The following is a 23,568-nucleotide window of genomic DNA, read 5'->3' on the forward strand; positions in this document are numbered from 1 at the left end:
TATTTCATCGTCAACACCCGGCTCACTGCTGTATAACCTCCTCAACGCCCGGCCCACTGCTGTATTTCATCGTGAACGCCCGGCTCAATGCTGTATTTCATCGTCAACACCCGGCTCACTGCTGTATTTCATCGTCAACACCCGGCTCACTTCCATATTTCATCGTCAATGCCCGGCTCACTGCTGTATTTCATCGTCAACACCCGGCTCACTGCTGTATAACCTCGTCAACGCCCGGCCCACTGCTGTATTTCATCGTGAACGCCCGGCTCAATGCTGTATTTCATCGTCAACACCCGGCTCACTGCTGTATTTCATCGTCAACACCCGGCTCACTGCTGTATTTCATCGTCAACACCCGGCTCACTGCTGTATAACCTCGTCAACGCCCGGCCCACTGCTGTATTTCATCGTCAACGCCCGGCTCAATGCTGTATTTCATCGTCAATACCCGTCTCACTTCCATATTTCCTCGTCAATACCCGGCTCACTGCTGTATTTCATCGTCAACGCCCGGCTCACTGCTGTATTTCATCGTCAATACCCGTCTCACTTCCATATTTCCTCGTCAATACCCGGCTCGATGCTGTATTACATCGTCAACACCCGGCTTACTGCTGTACAACTTCGTCAACACCCGGCTCACTGCTGTATAACCTCGTCAATACCCGTCTCTCTTCCATATTTCATCGTCAACACCCGGCTCACTTCAATATTTCATCGTCAACGCCCGGCTCACTGCTGTATAACCTCGTCAAAGCCCGGCTCACTGCTGTATAACCTCGTCAACACCCGGATCACTGCTGTATAACCTCGTCAACACCCGGCCCACTGCTGTATTTCATCGTCACTGCTGTATAACCTCGTCAACACCCGGCTCACTGCTGTATAACCTCGTCAATACCCGTCTCTCTTCCATATTTCATCGTCAACACCTGGCTCACTTCAATATTTCATCGTCAACGCCCGGCTAACTGCTGTATAACCTCGTCAACACCCGGCTCACTGCTGTATAACCTCGTCAACACCCGGATCACTGCTGTTTTTCATCGTCAACACCCGGCTCACTGCTGTATTTCATCGTCAACATCCGGCTCACTGCTGTATAACCTCGTCAACGCCCGGCTCAATACTGTATAACCTCGTCAACGCCCGGCTCACTGCTGTATTTCATCGTCAATCTCCGGACACGCCGTGACATAACTGTTCTACTTGGCAAAGTTTACCACGCACAGGACAGATTACGACAAAGTCACTTGAGATCAACACGACCGTCTGGGACACCGATTTGACCCAGTTTTGTTGAAACGACATCCGGGTCGTTTATATCGATTTAGCTATCATGCATAACCTATAGAAGATAAACCGTACGACATTGCGAGCTCCTACTAATTGGGCCGTAAACAGTCAATCTGCAGTCACCGTAAGTATTATTCATATACTCTCACCAGCCCATGGCAGTCCTCATAACACTGATACATGCATATTGCTCTTATTAACCCCTACTGTTGTAACGAATGGACGTGAACGTTAAACCAACAGTCGGTTAACATAACTCCATAAAACGTCCTTGAAGAGACGATAATAGAAGTTAATCCAATAACAGTGTCACTTCGTTTGCCCCGTCCACGAAACATGCTTCACATGGAATTATTTATTAACGAATATTGAGCTAGCGTGCAGCGCTGCAACATGGCAGAGCTCGCGTTGGGGCGTATTGTACTGAGGAAACAACAATGCCCTGTGCATAATGTGTATTCAGCTTATATAACAGCCGCCCTTGGTGTCAAAGCGACCCGCAATTGTACACATATATTGATCATATCATGGTTGTGTTTTCTCCTGAGCATACACGTGGGTGATTACCGATATGTCCCAAGTCCTATTGACACTATGGTCTGTTGGTTGCAAGGCAGACTGTATTGACACGGTATACGGAGTTGTAACAATGAACCGGGTAGTATATGCTGCTGTACTCACAGACATTAAGTGATTTTATAGAAGCCTACCACAGTACGGTTATAACGAACTCAAAGGACCACTGACTTTAGTTCGAAATAACCGTAGTTCGTTATAAGCATATATACAGCATATATACAACAAATGGCCAGGACTAAAAAAATAAGTTCGTTATATCGGTCAGTTCGTGATAATACCCTGTCGTATTTGGTAATATTATTATTTAATACAATAATGGAAACCTCTTACTTTCCAAAAGGTTTGACACTTGGAACTATCGTTCCAATTCACAAAAAGGCTCAGTGACTGATGTTGAAAATTATAGGGGGATTACACTTACCAGTATATTCAGTAAGATATTTCTTAGCATTATTAATAAACGCTTGGTATTGTGGTCGGAAACACTTGATAAGATTGAGGAAGAGCAAGCAGGTTTACGACAAGGTTACTCTACCACTGATAATATGTTTATCCTCCAGGCTCTTATAGATAGGTATATTCAACGTAAACGTGGAAAATTGTACGCTATATTTGTAGACTTTTCTAAAGCATTCGATTCAGTCTGTAGAGATAAGTTATGGTATCTATTTAATTCACATGGTGTCAGTAATAAAATGGGTAAATTGTTATGTGGTATTTATAAGGAAGTTAAATCATGTGTTAATCAAAACGGCATGTATCTGCCATACTGGTGTACGCCAAGGATGTGTATTAAGCCCTTTTTTGTTCTTTTTTTTTCATTAATGAGCTTGCAGCCCAAATCAAAAGAAATTGTGATGATGGTATACTATTACATCCTGAACTTATTTATGTTACTATTTGCAGATGATATAATCATGTTCTCAAGTACTGTAAAAGGTTTACAAACTTTGACAAATCAGATAGAATTGAACTGTGATACGTGGAAACTTAATGTTAATCTAGAAAAGACCATAAATGTTGTATTTAGCAAAGGAAATACGTATACGCTGTCAAAAACGAAAAGTGGTACTTTCGGGGACAATTACTTCAAACTGAAACCTCATATAAATATCTTGGTGTAAATTTTCAAGTAAATTATCATCGAACCGACATATGTGTAATGCAGCAATCCAAGCTGAAAAGATGTTATTGTGAATTTTACAAACGTTTGAACATTTTAGCGAGTTTGCTTATAAATCTTTCTTCAAAATCTTTGACACAAAAATAGCTCCTATTCTTTCCTATGGTTCGGAATTATAGGGTTTTGCAGAGGCTAAAGAAATTGAGTCCGTACATTTATACGCATGCAAAAGATTTCTTGGTGTCAAACACAGTACTTCTAACGTGATGGTTTATGGTAAATGTGGTCGCATGCCCTTGTATATATATCACTACTAAAAAACAAAAATACTATGTACATCCAAATACATACAAGTTTATCTCTTTAATATCACATGTGAGCAAAAGGCTCTCTCTTTAGATATCATGCCATGTTATTAAGAAATGAATCCTTGTAACATTTCTAACCGCTTCCACATTGTCATGTATTCTGTATTATGGGCCTGTGGCCTTACAGTTATATATGAATAAACTGATTGATTGATAAGCCTGTTCGTTATAAATGTAGTTTACTGTACTTCAAAAGCTGGAGTTGGACAATTGGTATTCACTATGGCTGAAGATGGGCCCAAAGGTTTTAATCTTGTATATTAAATAAGTCAACTTCAACTTTTATTTAATTATTTATAGTTGGGAGAGTAAGTGTATCTGCCTTTTAAATTATACGTTATAAGCATGACACCCCTATGCTTCTTTTAATAACGATGTGAAGATTATTCAATTGAAGAGTCTCTGTGATGATCCAAGTTAGAATTTGTCTTAAGTAACTTTATCACATCATGAGATAAAAATACTAGTTATCGCAAGGTCAAGGTCAAGGTCAACGCTCGAATATTAACAGACCGCCGTCATATAGCTAGACTATTTCCGAGTGCGGCGTTAAACAACAAACAAAACCGTAACTGTTTATTTATTTTTTATATATTAGGTTCAGATGATGCATCGCAATACACCGATACAATCTGCAGTGTACTGTAGAAGTGATGGCCAAGGACAGGAACATCCCAATGAAGATACTTCAACTAATTCTAAGGGTTCAGAAGACAGTGAATCAGAATCGGAAGGTGATACCTCTTCAGCTACATCAGACAGATCGGATGTTGAGGAGGAGCAGCCAGCTAAGACATGGTTCGAACAAAGTCAGGGGAGATATGATGGAGAAGACACGGACGACATTGTGGTCGGAGAAGGTCTTGATATAGTGTACTGGCCAAAGGAAGCATCCGAGGATGTTCTCCAACTCCGCGTAAATGGGGAACTTCATACAAAGTTGCAACAGGAGCCACAGAAATACAAGAGGTGTCTAATTAACCTGAAAGGACCTCATTTTGCTGTGTGTCAAATCCTGGAAGAGGGAAAGGATCACCAAGAAATTGAGATTCACGGAAGAAGTAAAATCGGATACACTTTCAACAAAGATGAAGTTGTAGTAGAAATTTTAGACAAGAAAGCGGATGAAGATGAAGACAATGCTAGTTTTGATGATAAACTGTATGGTAAGGTAGAGGGGGTGTTGCGAAGCAAATTTCGGGAGACACGATTCCCTGTCTTAGCATGCACTGTCAACAGCAAGGAGAACAATGTAGTCACGCCAATGTGTAATAGTATACCGAGAATTCGTATCTGGTCTCATAATTCCACACAACAAAAACACGACTGCCACAGCTTAAGCCTATATTCTACCCTCACTCAAACTAACAAACATTTTATAGATTTACACTCCTATGAGAAAGGTAAACAACTGAAATTTATTTCATGTTGTGAAATAGATCACAGTAAGAAAGGACAATATGTTCTTCTTGTTGTTCTTTTGTCTTGGTTTAAACCTTTTCCAAACCCACAAGGAGCAGTTGTCAAAGTCCTGGAATGTGGAACAACGTTTGAAAGTGGCCTCAATGTTTTAATACCACAGTTCAAAGTTCCTCGATATTATCGAAAGGACACTGTAAAGGCAACTGTATCCCTGGTTGAAAAGATTGAATCAAAGGAATTTATCCAAACTCAAGGTACACAGCGAGAGGAGTATCAACATTTGTCAGCATTTACAGTTGATAATCCTAATTCTAAAGATTTAGATGATGCTCTGAGTGTTTGGAAGTTGGAACATGAGGACATTCTATTGGTGGGAGTTCACATCACTGACGTGACCACTTTTGTGAAGAAAGCAGATGATATTGACAAGGCGGCTGAGAAAAGAGCCACAACCTTCTTTGCTTCGGAAGACAAGGGTCACCATATGATCCCTGAAAAACTTAGTCAAGGCTCTCTGAGTCTCTTGCCTAACGTTGATAGATTTTCAATTTCTGTGCTCTTTAAGATAGACAAAAGAGGAAACATTCTTGAAAAACCTTCAGTGTCCAGGAGCGTCATTAGGTCTGACAGAAAGTTTTCATACCGAGAGGTTCAAAACATCATTGATGGTCGCCCAATACACTTTGAATGTAAACAGTCACTAAAAAGTAGCATACGTGTCCTTCATGTATTAGCTAAACACTTTCGCAAACAACGACTGGGAAATTCAAGATACGACGTACGCTTGGAAGATCCTAGGTTTGTCAATATTGAAAACAAACAAGGAGATATTGATGCACACAATCTAGTTGAGGAATTCATGATTAGAACTAATACTTTCATTGGTGAATGGCTGATGGAAACTTGGCGACACTGTATCCCCTTACGATGTCAATCTGCTCCTTCCGTGGAGAAACGTGTTCACTGGGTTAGAAGGGAAGGAAACATCATCGACCTTCTTGTCAAATTACAGGGTGTGCATGTTCTTGAGAACAGGGAATGCAGTGTAGCAAAACATTGTGGTCAGAACAACAATGAAACACATGCACATGTGATTTCAGTACAGAAAACAGTATGGGATAAAATGAAAGAAGTCAAGGGAGCGAACGACTTTAAACAAACAAGAGACCTTCTCTGCTGTGACGAATTGCATCCATTGCAATGCCTTGCAAGTCAACATTGGATTCATATCTTGGAATCAGCAGCTTACAGATGCTCTTCGGAAGGGAGGAAAAACACTGGGCACTTTTCACTCAACCTGTTCCCGTACATCCACTTCACATCTCCGCTCAGAAGATATGTGGACCTGATCACCCACAGACTCGTCCATGCTGTATTAGATGAGAAGGAAGCTCCATACACACAAGCGGAAGTGGAAAAGGCATGTGAGCAAATGACAGAAGCATGCCAAAGAGAAACCAAATTCAAGAATACTTGCAGAACACTAAGAAAGAGTGAAATGCTTTCAAAGAAACCAATGACATTCAATGCAGTTGTTGAAAAGGTCAGTGACAGCATTGTAGCATTATGGATTCCATCTCTGAGAGGTACATCGTACAGGCGATTAGAGTTGCCCCTCAATCTGCTAGACTGCTGTAAAAAACCGGTTTTAGAAACATCCCCATCAGGGAGGGAACAAGTTCTGTGTTTCTGGAGAAAGCGTCTCTACAGATATGAAGAACGACGCCAAAGGGAAGGAAGAGATAACACAAATTTAAACCGAGTTAAAAATCCAGAACAATTTAACATTTTACTTGATGAAAATATGCATACTGAAAAAATTCCATTTCAAGATTTTGCCCAAAAATTGAAAAAAGTGTTTGATACATCTGGAAGACAGGAAGTCATACCAGCTATGGGAGACATGTTTGTTTCTCAAAGACGAGGAGAAAAGAGGTTGGCTCATGAGAAATATGGGGATATATCAGTTTGCCATTTCTATGGATTCAGACTGACTTTCTATTCAGGACAGATTGTTAAAGTCCAGGTGCACGCAGAGCCAGACAGAGGGATGCTCACTCCGTATGTTCAGCTGTTTCACGTCTGTGAGAACTATGACCTCTGCCTGACTCATTTGGATGATCCAGTCCATACCTTTGCAGAGTATGTGATGCAGCCCTTCAGACATCGCAAGTACAGATTCATTCAGGAATACCAGGAAACATGGCTGCCGGTGGTTCGAATGGAAAGTGCTACGAACTCTGTTGGAAGCGAGGAAACCATTGTCATACATAACGTGAAAACATTAATGAGAAACTATGGCCACAGACTTATCGGACGACTGATACTTGACGCTAAGTTTTGCGATTTTCGACAGATTGAAATAGGTGGAAAGGGGGTAGACAGAATGGCCAAAATGAAAGGTGGTGAAAGTTCCTTTGATTTGCCATCCAGTGATTCCTCCCTAGACTACCTGTGTATAAGGCATACTCCGAGTGATTATGACCCAAGTTCAATGTTCAGTCCAGCCAGTGTTTGGGTAGGTCATGCCCTTATCAAGAAGGTGAAATTGAAGAAGCCTAAAGGCAGCATTGCCGGCAATGATCCTCATGCAGGGTCTGTGCAAATAACATTTGAAATGAGACCAAATTCGATTCCACCTCCACCAAGTTTGATCGACCAAGAATTCGACGCAGCTGCAGAGATCATCTTGAAATCTCAAGTTGACAGGTAACGGAAAATAATTTTTTAATGGACTGAAAATGGGAACACGTAAAATAGAGTCGGCTAAGGATAGTAACTTTGTCCTACAGATGATATATAGACCCATGAAGATCCGGGGTAGAATAGGTCCTCAGCAACCTATGCTTGGTGTAAAAGGCGACTATGATTGTTGTAACATTTGACTATCGGGATCGGGTGGTCAGGCTCGCTGACTTGGTTGATGCATGTCATCGTATCAACCAACCACCCAACCCAATTGCGTGGAACGATGCTCATGACGTCAATCACTGGATTGTCTGGCCCAGACTATTTACAGGCCGCCGTCATATAGCTGGACAATTGCTGAGTGTGGCGTTAAACAACAAACACTAACAAAACGATTGTGTGTGTGTGTGTGTGTGTGTGTGTGTGTGTGTGTGTGTGTGTGTGCATACTTTTAGTACCATATGGAATTTTCCCAGAGACCTGTAAAGTTTTGGAAGAAAGAATTTTAGGACAAACTATGCATTAAGAACACTATTAATTTGAATTCTCTGAAATCGCGGAATATCACTTAAAATATATCACGTCACTATGTAAAGTATTTGTATTATTTATCAAATCTGTGGTCTAGTGGTAGAGCGTCCGGGGTTCTATCCGCGGCCGCGTCATATCAAAAGACGTTAAAAAAAGATGGTACTTGTTGTTACTCTGTCTGGCGCTCGGCATTAAGGGGCTTAAACAAGGACCTGTCGGTTCGGAGTCAGTATACTGTGTCTGAGGGGGGTGTTCATGTTAAAACTGCGACATGGTGTCTCAGTGTGCTAGCGCTATGAAATCGGCATCAGTCCGGACTAGTACAAGCAGCCACACACACACGCACACGTGTGCATGCACGTCGCATTATAAGTGCAATAATTTTGGACGCGACGTTAAACCCCATTTCACCTCATAACCTATTATGTATCAAGGAGAACAGAACAGATGTTGGAGATGCTCGACACAGAGGGATCAGACCTGGCCCAAAATATAGCACTGAAAGACTGGAGCCTTCTGAAAAGAAGAATAGGTAAGCAGAATGACATTGTGAAACTAGATGAAATCAAGGATCCGGTGTAGAATAAGTCTTCACGATCAGCAACCCATACTAGCTGTAAAAGGCGACTATGCTTGTCGTAAAAGGGGACTAACGGGATCGGGTGGTCAGGCTCGCTGACTTGGTTGATGCATGTCATCGTATCCCAATTGCGTGGAGCGATGCTCATGATGTCAATCACTGGATTGTCTGGTCCAGACTTGATTATTTACATGTAGACCGCCGTCATATAGCTGGAATACTGCTGAGTGCGGCGTAAAACAACAAACAAACAAACTATTATATGTTGAAATTGATTATGTTGATAAAAGATGATAGACATCATTTGCCAAGGAAATTAAGTATGAAACACTTTGTATGAACAGTAAAAGATATGTGTGTGGCATTTCTTCAAACAGAATCTGCACAACTGAGCTCTACTGACCTGTCAGACGAAGAACGAGAAATCTGCTCCACAATGATCATCAACAATTACAATCAGGAAATAGCCATTCGTAAATCTCTGGATCGGCCATTTAGTTTGATACAAGGACCGCCAGGTAGGTTATGCAGATGACGTGAGGGATTTGACAATCACACAAAATATGTGTGTCTCACCGGTTTTTTAGCGTCGACTAAAATGTATAGTTAACCGACGGCATGGTACGTTGTTCATAAATCACTGGTTTGTCTGGTCCTGGCTGGATGTTTCTACAGACCGGAGTTTTTACAGACATGAGTGAGAGAATATTGTTGAACGCCGCAGTCAGCAATATTTCAGCTACCTCGTGGTGGCAGATTTAATGATAATGAGAAATGTATTCGTACTGTATATTCAGTTATCATTATTATTGCTTTGAGATATCCTCTCATTCAATGAGATTAGTTTTGATTCATTTCAGAATTATCGCGAAATATGATTCAGTTATATATTCCAACACAGTAAGCTATGTTCTGTTGTAACAGTAACTATAATATGGAAGGTTTCACAATAACGCCTTTACAATCTTCATATTACCATTATCCCGGGTTGCAGGAACAGGAAAAACCAGTATTGGTTTGAAATTGGTGTATCTCTTTAACAAGATGAACAGAACAAAACCACCTTCTGATGAAAACAAACGGCAAGTTCTGTATTGTGGACCCTCCAACAAATCGGTGGATCTAGTTGCTGGTAAATATGAGATTGGCTGGCAGACATGTTAAACAAAAAATCCGTTTTGGTCAGGAAACCCATTCAATCTCAGCATAAAAAAAATTAATAACATCAACAGACCCCAGATAGTTTTTTAATTAAACTAGGAGCCTAAATGCGTTTTTGACGTTAAACATCTTGAAACAATATATTTTTTGGCGGACAATTTCTTTCTTTTTGAACAGTCTTAAACATTATTTCTTTACAAGTATTTTCTGGGTCAAATTATTTTTCCAAAACAAAAAATATCTTAATGGTACACTGATATTCATCAAAAGTACCTGCATAAATTCAAAACAAGAAATTAAAAGACATGATACAACTAAAATATTGCAAATCTTAATGTCTAGTATATATTGTGCTCAGACTGAATGGTACAATTTGATACATTGATAATAACACAGAAAAAAACAGAAGATAATAACGTGTTGACCTTCTAACACCTCACAGGCAGCTTGGGTTGTATACTCCCCAGAGAGCTGAGAATGATTGTTGAGTGCACACTGATCAATTGACCGGGGTAATATTATACTGTTATGCATTCATACAAAACTGCTGCTCTCAATAAACTACTCGCCATTTTCAGAAAAAAGACACCCGTGAAGATCCGGGTTAGAAAAGGTCTTCAGCGACCCATGCTTGTCGTAAAAGGCGACTAACGGGATCGGGTGTTCAGGCTCGCTGACGTAGTTGATGCATGTCATGGTATCCCATTTGCGTGGATCGATACTAATGATGTCAATCACTCGATTATTTACAGACCGCCGTCATATAGCTGGACTATTGCGGAGTACGGTCTTAAACAACACACAAACAACACAGGAAAAGAAGCAGCTGCACATATCTTTTATCATTACAGGTTATCTGATGATGAAACTGGGGATGATATGTCCAAGGATCATACGAATGTATGGCAAAACCATAGAAGAGAATGACAAACCGGTTCCAAAGAAGATTGTGATATCCAACAGAAACAGCAAATACTTAAAATCTGACCCTGAAATCCGAAAGGTTACACTTCACTTTGTCATCAGACAAGAAGGAAGACCGCATGCTGAAAAAATAAGGTCCTATGATGACAGGTTCAAAACCTACTTTGATGATCCCACGAAGGTAATGTGAAATTCCTTGAAATAGTTTAACACTTACAGTCTGTTTGAAGTTGTTTGCAAATTGATAACTTTTAGACTCATTGCCTCTTGCGTGAATTCCGGGACAGAATAGGTCCAAAGTTTCTTAAGAGCCGACAAAAACGGGGATCGGGTACTCAGGCTCTTTGACTGGCCGCGATTGGATAATTGTGTGACACTTTGATGACATGGAGAGTGGATCTTGCTTGGTCACTTGGTTGCCTAGTCCAGAATAGATTATTTACAGGCCGTTGTTGTGTAGCCTGATGACATGCATCAACCAAGTCAGCGGGCCTGACCACCCGATCCTGTTAGTCGCCTCTTACGACAAGCATAGTCGCCTTTTAAGGCAAGCATGGGTTGCTGAAGACCTATTTTGACCCGATCTTCACGGGTCTATAGGCATGAGGTTACAGTGTGATATCTCATATAAAAATAATTCAAGGGCCCTTTTGGAAGTGTTCTAAGAAAGCATTAGGCATTACTAAACTGAAATAATCTAGGAAGTCATTTAAGTCAGTTTGTGCTTTGAGATTGAGAAAATACATTCATGATGTTACACACTGTCTGTCACTGGGCTCTTCTAACTGTGACAGGACCGCCTCTGTGGTCTAATGGTAGAGCGTCCGCCCGGAGAGCGGAAGGTCCGGGGTTCGATCCGCGTTTCGATCCGCGGCCGCGTCATATCAAAAGACGTTAAAAAGAGGGTACTTGTTGTTACCCTGTCTGGCGCTCAGCATTAAGGGGCTAAAACAAGGACTGGTCGGCTCGGAGTCAGTATACTGTGTCTGAGTGGGGTGTTCATGTTAAAACTGCGACATGGTGTCTCAGTGTGCTAGCACTATAAATCGGCATCAGTCCGGACTAGTACAAGCAGCCACACACACACACACATACACACATACATGCACGTCGCTGCAATAATCTTGGACGCGACGTTAAAACCCATTTCACCTCACCATACGACATACATTGTTCTTTATATCTTATTGCAATGAGAAATGCATGTTGATGATCTTGTAAACTGTTTACAGGAGAATATTACCTTGGAAGATTTAAAGGCGTACGATAAGCTCATAGCCCGAGCCGAGAGGCATGAGCTGGCTCAGTGTGATGTCATCCTTTGCACATGCGTAGTAGCGGGAGGCAAGAAGCTGACGGAAGTAGCCAACATCAACCAATGTATCATCGATGAGAGCGGCATGTGCACAGAGCCCCAGACTATGATCCCCATCATCGCCACGAAGGCAGAACAAGTGGTGCTGATAGGCGACCACCGGCAGCTGAGACCGATTGTAAAGTGTTCTCATGCAGCCAGCCTAGGTCTTGACCAGTCGCTGTTTGAAAGATACAAGAAGGATGCAGCGTTTCTGAATATCCAGTATAGAATGGTTGGTGTTTACTTGTTTTGGCCAAATAAAGTAAGTTCAGTAAACTACGGTTATAACGAACTCTAATTTTAGTTCCTTATAACCGTAATTCGTTATAAGCATATATACAGCATAACTACAGCATATAGTCGGAACTATAAAGTTAATTCGTTATATCCGTTAGTTCGTTATAAGCGTGTTCGTTATAACCGTAGTTTACTGTAGTTAGTTAATGTCTGCTAGACTTCCACTGAATACAAAATTGTGCTCAACTGGAAATTATACACTCTCGTACTGTGTCTGTGCTACCTAGAGCGATTGGGTATGGTTTTACGCCGCTTTTAGCAATATTCCAGCAATATCACGACGGGGGACACCAGAAATGGGCTTCATACAATGTACCTAAGTGGGCAATCGAACCCAGGTCTCGAACGCTTTAGCCACAAGGCTACCCCAACGCCACTTGTCCCACCTAGAGGTAAGGTTTACATGTTGAGGTGGTGTGACCATATAAAACCAAACTTTCTGGACATTAACTGAAATAATGTGTTGTGTAATTAAATGGGGTTTTGTTTGTTTTGATTTTTAAAAACAAACACATTGATGTATGGTTGACATATGTTTTGGGTTTGGATTTTTCTCAAACGGAAATACACTGACTGAAGGTTCTTGTTATGTGGGAATTCTAAATAGTTCATTTGTATGAAACAAATATGCAAGACTCTTTCTGGGACATACATTTATCAAACCGTGGATTTACATGCAGGTTAGAAATTGCTGTGTTATGAATGATCAGTCAGAAAATGCTACCCAATGATAACTGAAGGGTCTTCTTTAACATTAATTATTCATCGATCCACAGCATCCAGAGATATGCAAGTTTCCATCAAGCCAGTTTTACCAAGGGAATCTTAGGACAGAAGATAGTCGCCCCGAACGTGCAGCTTGGTACATTGCCCCAGGACAGGAGCTGTCCATCTGGCCGGTGACCACCAACCCCAAGGTCTTCTGCCACGTGGTTGGGAAGGAGGAGACCCTCACTGTCACTACACAGGAGGGCAACGAACAGTCCAAGTCCAACAGGAAGGAAGCTGAAAAAGTGGTTAGTTTTGATTTAACAAGATTTGTTACGGGTTGCACCTACGCAAGTTGTTTATGATCGTAACTTTGATTGATTGATTGGTTTGTTGTTTAACGCCGCACTCAGCAATATTCCAGCTATATGACGGCGGTCTGTAAATAATCGAGTCTGGACCAGACAATCCAGTGATAATTATCATGAGCATCGATCCATGCAATTGGGATCGATGACATGCATCAACCAAGTCAGCGAGCCTGATCACCCGATCCCGTTAGTCGCCTTTTACGACAAGCATAGTCACCTTTTACGGCAAGCATGGGTTGCTGGAGACCTATTCTACCCTGGAATCTTCACGGGTCTGTTTATGATCGAGATTTATGACAAGGTATCTACTATCTTATCATTTATTTAACATTTGAGCATGGCAGGTGCTTCCGGTAGGGCGGATCATGCTTTCCCTTATCGCGAACACCTGGTGTCATCACTGATTTTCAGTGGTTCATTTATATGATTTCCACAGCTGTTTCGCCATTTACACCGACTTGAATTCATTTTATTTCGGCCGTTAATTTTAGATGGATTTAAAAGCACTTTAGCCCAAGTCTCATTTTGGAAAGTTGAAAAGGTGGTTCATTCTGTTTTAACTCTACTTATTACTGTTGTCCACAAATGGAACAAATATGGTGTTCTTTTTCGATCATGTTAGAATTTGTGTTCATTGATATAAACATGGAGACATTTTGTCTTTTGTCTCTCATAACATTATAACGAGGAAACATGTCATAATTACTACCCTACTATCTGGGTCCGGGCTAGAATCACTATTACCTCCAGTCCTCCACTGCTGCTATGTTGCCTGTCATCGTTCCTCGACGTCGTGGAACGTTGCACATTGTTCCAGTCATTGGTTTATCAGACTCGGACTAGATTCGTAACCCACAGCAATAATGCTGGAATAATGCTGACTGTGGCATAAAAAAGAAACAAACAATTAACTACAAGGGAGCACCTTCTGTTTTTCAGACGGAAGTGCTGATGTATCTGGTAAAACGAGACAGGATACCACTCGAGAAAATCAACATTATGTCCCAGTATAATGCTCAGAGAAGTCTGATCAAAGAAATGCTGGAGAAGAAATCCGGTGCTGACAAAAACCTAAAAGACCCCCGAGTCCAGACTGTGGTTGCGAGTCAAGGTAGGTGTCACTTAGACTTATGTAATATGAAGGAGCGATTAGGATCAGATCACTTCTTGCCTACTAAAAGTCATAACATATTTCTCACGACAACTTTTAGTAGATATTTCTTGACTTTTTCAATGCCTTGACTTTAACTACTTATTCTTTGCAGAAAGGCTTTGGACGCTTTTTTGAATACTAATAATAGCAATGACACAGCTATAATTCTTCGACGTAACTATCTAATCTTTGCAGAAGGGCTTTTGAGGCTACTATGCATGTTATTATAATAGCAATGACACCACCAATACTATGCCTCGACCTTTTTCGTCTTTGACTTAAAATAGACAGAAGGTATTTGAGCCAAATTAAGTTGCCTGTTTCATTGCGTTACGTTCAGGCATATTAGAGCAGGGTGTGTAAGTTTGCGTATGTGTGTGTGTGTGTGTCTCTCTCTCTCTCTCTCTCTCTCTCTCTCTCTCTCTCTCTCTCTCTCTCCTCTAACTACAGATTTAATTACATAAAATCTATCAAATATATCACAAAAGAAAACAAAAGTGTGTGATGTAAAATGTCTTCAAAAAGATATATAACATAAAACATATGAGGTGAGGTGAAATGGGTTTTCAGTCGCGTTCAAGAGTATTGCACTTATCTAACGACATGTGTGGCTAGTCCGGACTTTTGCCGATTTTATAGTGCTAACCCACTCGGATACATTTTAACATGAATACCATGTGTGTGTTGTGTCATTGTGGCAGATGTGTTCCAGTAGGAAGAGTATAACTTGTTAACCTAAGTTTAAGTTTCTAAACATGAGAAAATACTTGTCATGTTGGGAGATTGCCGTCATCACCAGTACCAGTCAGAGAAACTGGATGAGTGAGTGTGAGTGAGTGAGTTGGGCTTAACGACGCTTTTAACAGTATTCCAATTACATCGCGGCGTGTCAGCTTAATGTGGGAGGAAAGCCTGAAGTGATGCAGGTCTTACACGTTTACCACTTCGGTGAAACCCACGAGCACGGGTATGGTGCTGACAAACCTCGAAACATAATCGGGGCGAACCGGGATTCGAACCAACAATCCTAGGTTTCTGGCATGCCCAAGGGACGCAACTCTGCACAGACGACTGGGCCACCCGTGCCCCCAATAACGGGATGAGAAGTAACCATCTGTTATGTTGATTTATGTACGATAAAGATGTACAAACCAACCATTTGAAACCCGTCAATCTTCTACAGGTGGTGAATGGGACTATGTCATATTCAGCACTGTGCGATCACTCCCCCAGTACAAGATAGAGGACAAGCCAACATTGGGGTGGCGCAGGTACAACCTGGGTTTCATCACAGATGAAAATCAGATCAACGTTGCTCTCACTCGACCTCGGAAAGGCTTGATAATCATTGGTAAGGTCTGAATGTTTTGTCAACATGCTCTCCCTTGAGCGAGGAAGGGCTTGATAATCATTGGTATGGTCTGAATGTTTTGTCAACATGCTCTCGCTTGAGCGAGGAAAGGCTTGATAATCATTGGTATGGTCTGAATGTTTTGTCACTCACTCGAGCTCGGAAAGGCTTGATAATCATTGGTAAGGTCTGAATGTTTTGTCAACATGCTCTCCCTTGAGCGAGGAAAGGCTTGATAATCATTGGTATGGTCTGAATGTTTTGTCACTCACTTGAGCGAGGAAAGACTTGATAATCATTGGTAAGGTCTGAATGTTTTGTCACTCACTTGAGCGAGGAAAGGCTTGATAATCATTGGTAAGGTCTGAATGTTTTGTCACTCACTTGAGCGAGGAAAGGCTTGATAATCATTGGTAAGGTCTGAATGTTTTGTCACTCACTTGAGCGAGGAAAGGCTTGATAATCATGGGTAAGGTCTGAATGTTTTGTCACTCACTTGAGCGAGGAAAGGCTTGATAATCATTGGTAAGGTCTGAATGTTTTGTCAACATGCTCTCCCTTGAGCGAGGAAAGGCTTGATAATGATTAAAAAATCACCTGAAAAAAATAGCTGCCTGACGTTTAGGGAAGACTCATATTCACGAGTATTTTCATTTCATGAGCAAGAAGTCTTTACTATGCTTTCACCAACTCTCGTCGCGATATGGCTGAAATACTGTCAATATGATAAATCGATAAATAATCGAGTCTAGATCAATCAATCCAGTGATTGACATCATGAACATTAGGATACGATGACATGCATCAGCCAAGTCAGCGATCCTGACCACCTGATCCCGTAAGTCACCTCTTACGACAAGAATGGGTTGCTGAAGAGCAATTCTAGTCTGGATCTTCACGGGTCTGCAGTGTGACAAACGCCATATTTGACAAACACAACGACAAGACTACGGGGATTAAGCAGTTTATGCAATGTCATGCACTACAGTAATATGCTTGGGGCGTAATTATGCGCTTAAATTGGGAAAGTGAAAACAAAGTAATTTGACCAAGACGTGTAGCTTTAGGTATATCGCTGATCTGGTAACGTTTAATAACCATGAAAAAGTCCATTCCCTTCCACTGATTTACCCACCTGAACTGGAAATATAGAAAACCTGTGGGACCGCCTCATCCGTTTCATATTTGGATCTTCACGGGTCTGCAGTGTGACAAACGCCATATTTGACAAACACAACAGCAAGACAACGGGGATTATGCTGTTGATGCAATGTCTGGTGTCGTCTCATCCGTTTCACATTTGGATCTATGCATATTTTTAAAGATTTAGAGTGACAAAATACTCTCCACAAGACTGTAGGACAAAAGGGATGATTTCAACTTTCCCTTTATGTCGAGCAATATTCCAGCAGCTCCACCCCTTGGTGTTTACATTTCACAAATTTTGAGGTGCAATCGAACATGCTCTTTGTCCCAAGATTTCAAAGAGCGTCATTCAACTCTTGCTCAGAAGTTGTTTGATCGAGGTAACAGCATTCAATGCCTAAGGTAACCTTTCAAAAAAAATATTGTTGACCTGTGAAGGGCATTTCCAAGTGTTCGATACAGTTACCTATTTTGGACCTGTACCATTTATCATCCAAAACTGGCTCCCACAGGAGATATCGCTTGGATGAGATCAAGCGATATCTACACTGTAGATATCGCTGCAATGAAATTACATCACAATGCTTTGCAGACCATTGTGACATCACTGGTTACCATGACGTCACAATCAAATGACATCACTAATGACTCTGCTACTGAAGCTGTTAGCAGTACTTTTTACACTGAAGACACTGCTAATTACTGTCTACAAACTGAAAAAGTTGGAAGAATGATGTTGGATGATAAATAAAATCTCACCCTTGTGTCCTTTGATATCAAATTTATCAACACTCGTTGATAAAAGTGGAAAAAATCCTCGGCAAGCCTCGGAATATTTCCACTTTTATCAACTCGTGTTGATATATTTGATATCAAAAGACACTCGGGTGAGATTCTCTATATGTTCCAGGCAAACAATTGACTTTCCTACGCTCAGCTTTTCGCGAACACCCGGTGTCTTCACTGTTTGAGGGTGATTCATAAACACGTGCTCATCATATAAACGGATATAGTACAATCGACTCTGCTTTTGGTGGAGATTTCTTATGAATATGGGAAGGATTTTGACGCCTTTGTTTGTTAATCTGTAATCCTGTTTCAGGGAATTCTCATCTACTTAAATGTGACCCTATCTGGAAGAAACTGTTGGATGCATACAGAACTGAGAGGTGTTTTGTGAACGCCCACACCTTCCCCCCGACCACACAAGCAGATCGTAGACTTTAACGTCTTTTGCCCAACAAGCATTACCATATATGGGTAACAAGCCATAGCCGAGAGTGCAGAACGGACTCAACGTGAAGACTGAGTGGGGTGTTTGTTAACCAACCCCTCCCAATGGCATATACTGCGATGGATATAGGAATATGGTCACGAGATGGCTACCCATTTAAAACAACAAAGCACCAACGAGTAAAGACAAGATATTTTATGGATGACAACTTCTATATTCTATTAGGATACGACCCGTGAAGATTCCGGGGTAGAATAGGTCTTCAGCAACCCATGCGTGCCGTAAAAGGTGACTCTGCTTGTCGTAAAAGGCGACTAACGGGATCGGGAGGTCTGGAAACAAGTGGTACGGACCTCGTTTTGAACGTGGATATTATCCAGAGCAAGATTTTCACTTATGTCTTCAAAACACTTCACAACAACCAGATGGTGAACTCTTGTATTTTGCTATATTTTTATACTTGTATATACAATTAGTATTCTTTGATATTTCCTTAGAAGAATTGAATCAAGTTTATATTTTACTAAGACAAAATTGTTATGGATGAGCAACTTCTTTATTACAATTGGGCGACGTTTCGGTGTGGATTCTAACACCGTTATCAAGCAAATGATGTACAAACTAGTAGTTTTGATGATTTTACGACCGCTTCAGCCGTCGGCTATTTCGCAGTCGGGGCCAGACGGGTTAAACAGTAATAAACAATAGTGGGAAATATGTAAGTAATCGGCGGGCCCAAAAAAATGTAAATTAGGGGGGTCAAAGAAGAAAGAAATATAGTAAAGGAGGGTGAAGGGGAGAGAGGTTTAGCAGTAGTGATGTAGAGCTGTAAGAAACCTAATCTAAGGGAAGTAGCTAATATAGAGTTTTAGAGTGGTATATAATCAGTTAAGCTGATATGCTATGTAATAATATGTACTAAAAAATAAAAATAAACGATGGGGTGGGTGAGAAACCTATTATAAAAAGTTTGGGCTTACTGGCTGGGGTAGGGGAGTCAGGAGAGGGAGGGGTAAGTATTGGCCGTGAGCGTGGAAGCTGGGCTTGGGTTGGTGGCTGGTTAAACGGTCATGTTTATTAGTGTATGGATATGGGCGAATTTATCGCGCGGACGTCGGAGAAGTCGGTCCGCGCTAAGAATTTGGATCCCGATCCTAAATTGTAAAAGTGTGGATTTTAGATGTAGTTATTAGGCTGTAATTTGTTGGGATTTTTCTAAAGTTTGCTTATTAGTTTTGTTGTTTTAAGGAATGTGGCTATATGGGAGAATTTAGCAGTATGGTTAAATGGGTCTAAGAGCAGTTGGATGTTGTTTTTGAGCTGTGGGGGAAGGGAATTGTATAAGTGAGTTTGTTGTTGTTTATATTGTGAACAGTGGTTGAATATGTGGTCTAGGGTTTCAGGAGTATTGCAGTGGATGTAGTTTGGATGTGGGTGTCTGTTTTGTTTGTGGAGTGTTTTAAATTAGTTTGGCCTCTTAACATTCTATTTATGACTTTATCTGCTAAAATAGACTTTGTGAAGTTCCGACACTTTGTGACTGGCTTAATAAAAAAGGATTTTGTCAAGGTTGACTTACAATTTTGAATATTTGTTTTGAAATTTTGGGATAATGTATTTCTTTTTATTAGTGATTTTATCTCGGCTTTACTAGTGGTGAAGTTAATGTTTTGGTGATGGTTGGGTGGTGGCTAGTTTTGCTGCTGTGTCTGCTAGTTGGTTGCCTGTTCTGCCAGTGTGTGCAGGTGCTCATAGGAGAGTTATTGTTTTGTTAGATTCTAACAGTTTTGTGTGTATGTCTATGATATTGTTTATTATGTCTTGCCTTGATTTAGATTTTTTATTGTGAATTTGAGTTAATGCACCTAGTGAGTCTGAGATTATAAGGAAGTTTGTGTCGTTAGATATTTTTATGTAGTGATATGCACATAGTATAGCTAGTAGTTCAGCTGTGATGATATGTGTGTAGTTGGTATAGTGGAAGTTTGTAGTGATTGGTGTAGGTTGTGTGATCTGTATGCCTAGTCCTGTTATGTCGTTATTTGTCTGTGATGCATCGGTGTAGATATGGGTGTGGTTGGGCCAATTTTGGTGTATGTAGTTGTTTGAGATTTCTTTTTTGTCTAGGTTTTTAGGGTCAGGATGGGAAATGAATGTTTTGTGGAGTGAGAGGTCTGTTTCAGGGGGGGGGTTGTCATTTATAAATGTGTTTGGGGGGTCTGTGTGTTTGGTGTTTTCTAGTTTGTAGGTTTTTATAAGTTTGTAGAGATGTGTGAGTGAGTGAGTTGGGTTTAACGCCGCTTTTAACAGTATTCCAGTTATATCACGGTGTGTCAGCTTAATGTGGGAGGAAAGCCCGAAGTGATGCAGGTCTCCGACGTTTACCACTTCGGTGATGTAGAGATGTGTGAGATAGGGAGCTAGTGTGTGATTGTTTTTGAATTTCTTTAGGGTTGCAGGTCTAAGATTGTTGTATTTAGTGATGATTTGTTTTAGGATAGGGTTTTGTTGGGCCCCAGCCCAGTAGTTGAGAATGGTTTGGTTGCGCCGGAGTTGGATGGAAGTGGTTCCTGATATTAGCTGGAGAGTGTTTAGGACTGTACCGGTTCTAGTGCCCAGGGCTGTTTTAAGGGCTTTATATTGAATGGAGTTTAGTTTATTATTTAGTGTTTCTGATATGGAGTTGAGGACTGGAGCAAGCATAGTCAATCTTAGATTGAATTAATGACTTGTATATGTTTAGTAATGTATGTTTGTCAGCGCCCCAATCAGTGCCGCTGATGGCTCTCATTAGATTTAAGTCTTTTTGACAAGATGTGACCAAATTATGAATATGGGGGGCCCATGTTAGGTGCTGGTCAAAAGTAATTCCCAGAAATTTAGCTTCCTTTTTGAATGAGATGGTTTGATCATTAAGGGTGAGTTTGGGTGTACAATTTGGCATATGTCTGTTTTTGGAGAGTAAGCCGATGGTTTTATTAGTGTTAATTTGGAATCCCCACTGGGTTGCCCAAAGTTCTATATGTTTAAGGAGGGGTTGAATTCTTTTTTGGATCTGTTTTAGAGATGTTGACGACTTCCAGAAAGAAATGTCATCTGCGAATTTTGCAGTGGTTATACTTTTAGTTTTAGATGGGAAAATGTACAAACTATGTATGAGCATGATATATATATACATAACAATAGACAGATGTTTATATAACAGATAAGGTTGATGTACACTGATTGATTAGGTAGTTATAATAAGACAAGTTTATACAAGAGATAGGGTTGATGTACAGTAATTGATGGGTATGGGATTAACACAAGGAGTACTAAGAAGGAATTTATGGGAAGCCAGTGGGGAGATAATAGTTCAGTGTTGTTTTGGCAAGCTGATGAGATCATGGTAAGCTGGAGGGATGTAGTATCCTTGATCTCTGTTTATGGCTGGCTGAATTCTTTTGATGCAAATGGCTTCTATAAATTTTCTGAGCTTGAAGACTTTCTTGTTTGTTGCTAAGATGTTGACGTTGTCCCTCTTAATATTGTGGCTCGGGTGAATTTGGGTGTGGTCAGAGATAGCAGATTTAGAGTTGTTTTTAGGACAGAGGCATGATGTTCTTTTAAGAGTTGGTTGAGAGGTCTTGGCATTCAACATACAGTTTTACTTACAAAATGATGTTTAATGGCTCGTATTTCCTATATGTTTTTTCCTGAAGCAGCAAATACTTTTCAAAATATGCTTCAATGTAAAACCTGCCATTCAATTTATATATTTCTGTTTAAAGGAATAGAGGAGCGGGTATATATTTTTCTCTAAGTCAGACTGTTTTTGTTTTTATTGTGATTGATACTTGCTATTGCTGTTTCTGAATAATATGAAGCGTGATTAGACTGCCAGTATTAAATTATTTTTAAATTGTTGTGTAACCTCTCATTGTTATGTATGGAAACAGTTTAGTGGATCCAAACGTAACAGCATCGAACATAATATGTTTGCAGGTGCATAAAGAAGAAAGCTATATATATTTGCATTAATGGTCAGTTATTTTACACAGACAAACGATTGGTTTCAATAGAGCAAGGGGTGTTTTACATGAAGTCAAACTTGTATTTTTGGATAGACAACATGTATATATATTTTTTAAACAGTTAGTACATAGAGAATGGATAGTATCTGCATTCATGTCACAAAAAAATTTTTTACATGGTATATTTGTACTGATGAAATATATTTGTTTATACTGAGAAGCAGATGCTGCCATTACATTTTATATTTTGGGTCATTAACATGTATAAACAACTTATTTACCGACATCTATACATGTGCATTTACAGGAACTGCTCACCAATAGTTTACCTAACGAAAGAGTGTGTTTCACATCATCTCCCCGAGGCAAGGGCGTTAACTGACAGTTTCCAAGCTGGAATGTCCAGGCTCGACCGTAGCGCCACCAGTGGCTATTACGAGTAATGTCCCTTCTTTGTCCCTCCTATTGACCAATCAGATTCCATTTGCAAATCCTACTGTCGAACGAAATCTGCACGCTGAAATCCATGTTGCTTTCGAACCGGATGTCTAGTTTGTTACTATTTTGATTGGAATATGCATAAACTCGTTAGTCTAGCCAAATGTAACTCCAGAATAACAGCCTAATGCGGCAAGGATGGAAACCGGACTTTTACATTTAGTTAACTCCCTTGACTCGGGAAGATCCGGGGTAAAAGGCGACTGTGCTTGTCGTAAGAGGCGACTATCGGGACCGGGTAGTCAGGCTCGCTGACTTGGTCGATGCATGTCATCGTATCCCAATTGTGTGGATCGATGCTCTTCATATAAATCTCTGGATTGTCCGGTCCAGACTCGATTATTTTACAGACCGTCGTCATATAGCTGGAAAATTGCTGAGTGTGGCGTTAAACAACAAACAAACAGTTAACGCCCTTGCCTCGTCAAGATGGTTACACATAGAATCACGGTCGTTTTTCTGGCAATTGTTACAATTCAGGACAATATGTAACACATTTGGATAATTAGTAAATTGGTGGAAATCAATTAGATACATGGGGAAACACTGCCTTTATATTGGGAAATATATACATTCCCAAAGATGCATTAGCATGAATGGAAGCATTGTATATCTGCAACTTGAAAGGGACTGCCTACTTTATATTTCCACATAAAATATATATTTTGCAACATGTTTTCATGTATCACTTTAGATGAAACATATTTGTGTCTGTTTACAGAGTTACAAACTTATGTTGATCGATTGTGTAATGGTATTTATCAT

General features: G+C 40.5%; 1 protein-coding gene and 1 pseudogene across 1 annotated transcript; both read left to right on the top strand.

Annotated features, from left to right (window-relative positions):
* The window catches only part of LOC139479410 (uncharacterized), a 151,853-nt pseudogene that overhangs the window by 53,037 nt on the left and 75,248 nt on the right, over positions 1-23,568 (top strand).
* LOC139478451 (3'-5' exoribonuclease HELZ2-like) lies at positions 1,351-20,469 on the top strand. The gene is made up of 11 exons (XM_071260914.1): positions 1,351-1,423; positions 3,968-7,500; positions 8,445-8,542; positions 8,968-9,108; positions 9,585-9,722; positions 10,603-10,856; positions 11,908-12,264; positions 13,106-13,345; positions 14,348-14,519; positions 15,745-15,912; positions 18,161-20,469. The coding sequence occupies exons 2-11, from the start codon at positions 3,974-3,976 to the stop codon at positions 18,283-18,285; spliced, it is 5,220 nt and encodes a 1,739-aa protein (XP_071117015.1). The 5' UTR covers positions 1,351-1,423; positions 3,968-3,973; the 3' UTR covers positions 18,286-20,469.

This window comes from Haliotis cracherodii, unplaced genomic scaffold (assembly GCF_022045235.1).
Source record: "Haliotis cracherodii isolate W230 unplaced genomic scaffold, xgHalCrac1.p SCAF_4, whole genome shotgun sequence".
Taxonomy (NCBI): domain Eukaryota; kingdom Metazoa; phylum Mollusca; class Gastropoda; order Lepetellida; family Haliotidae; genus Haliotis; species Haliotis cracherodii.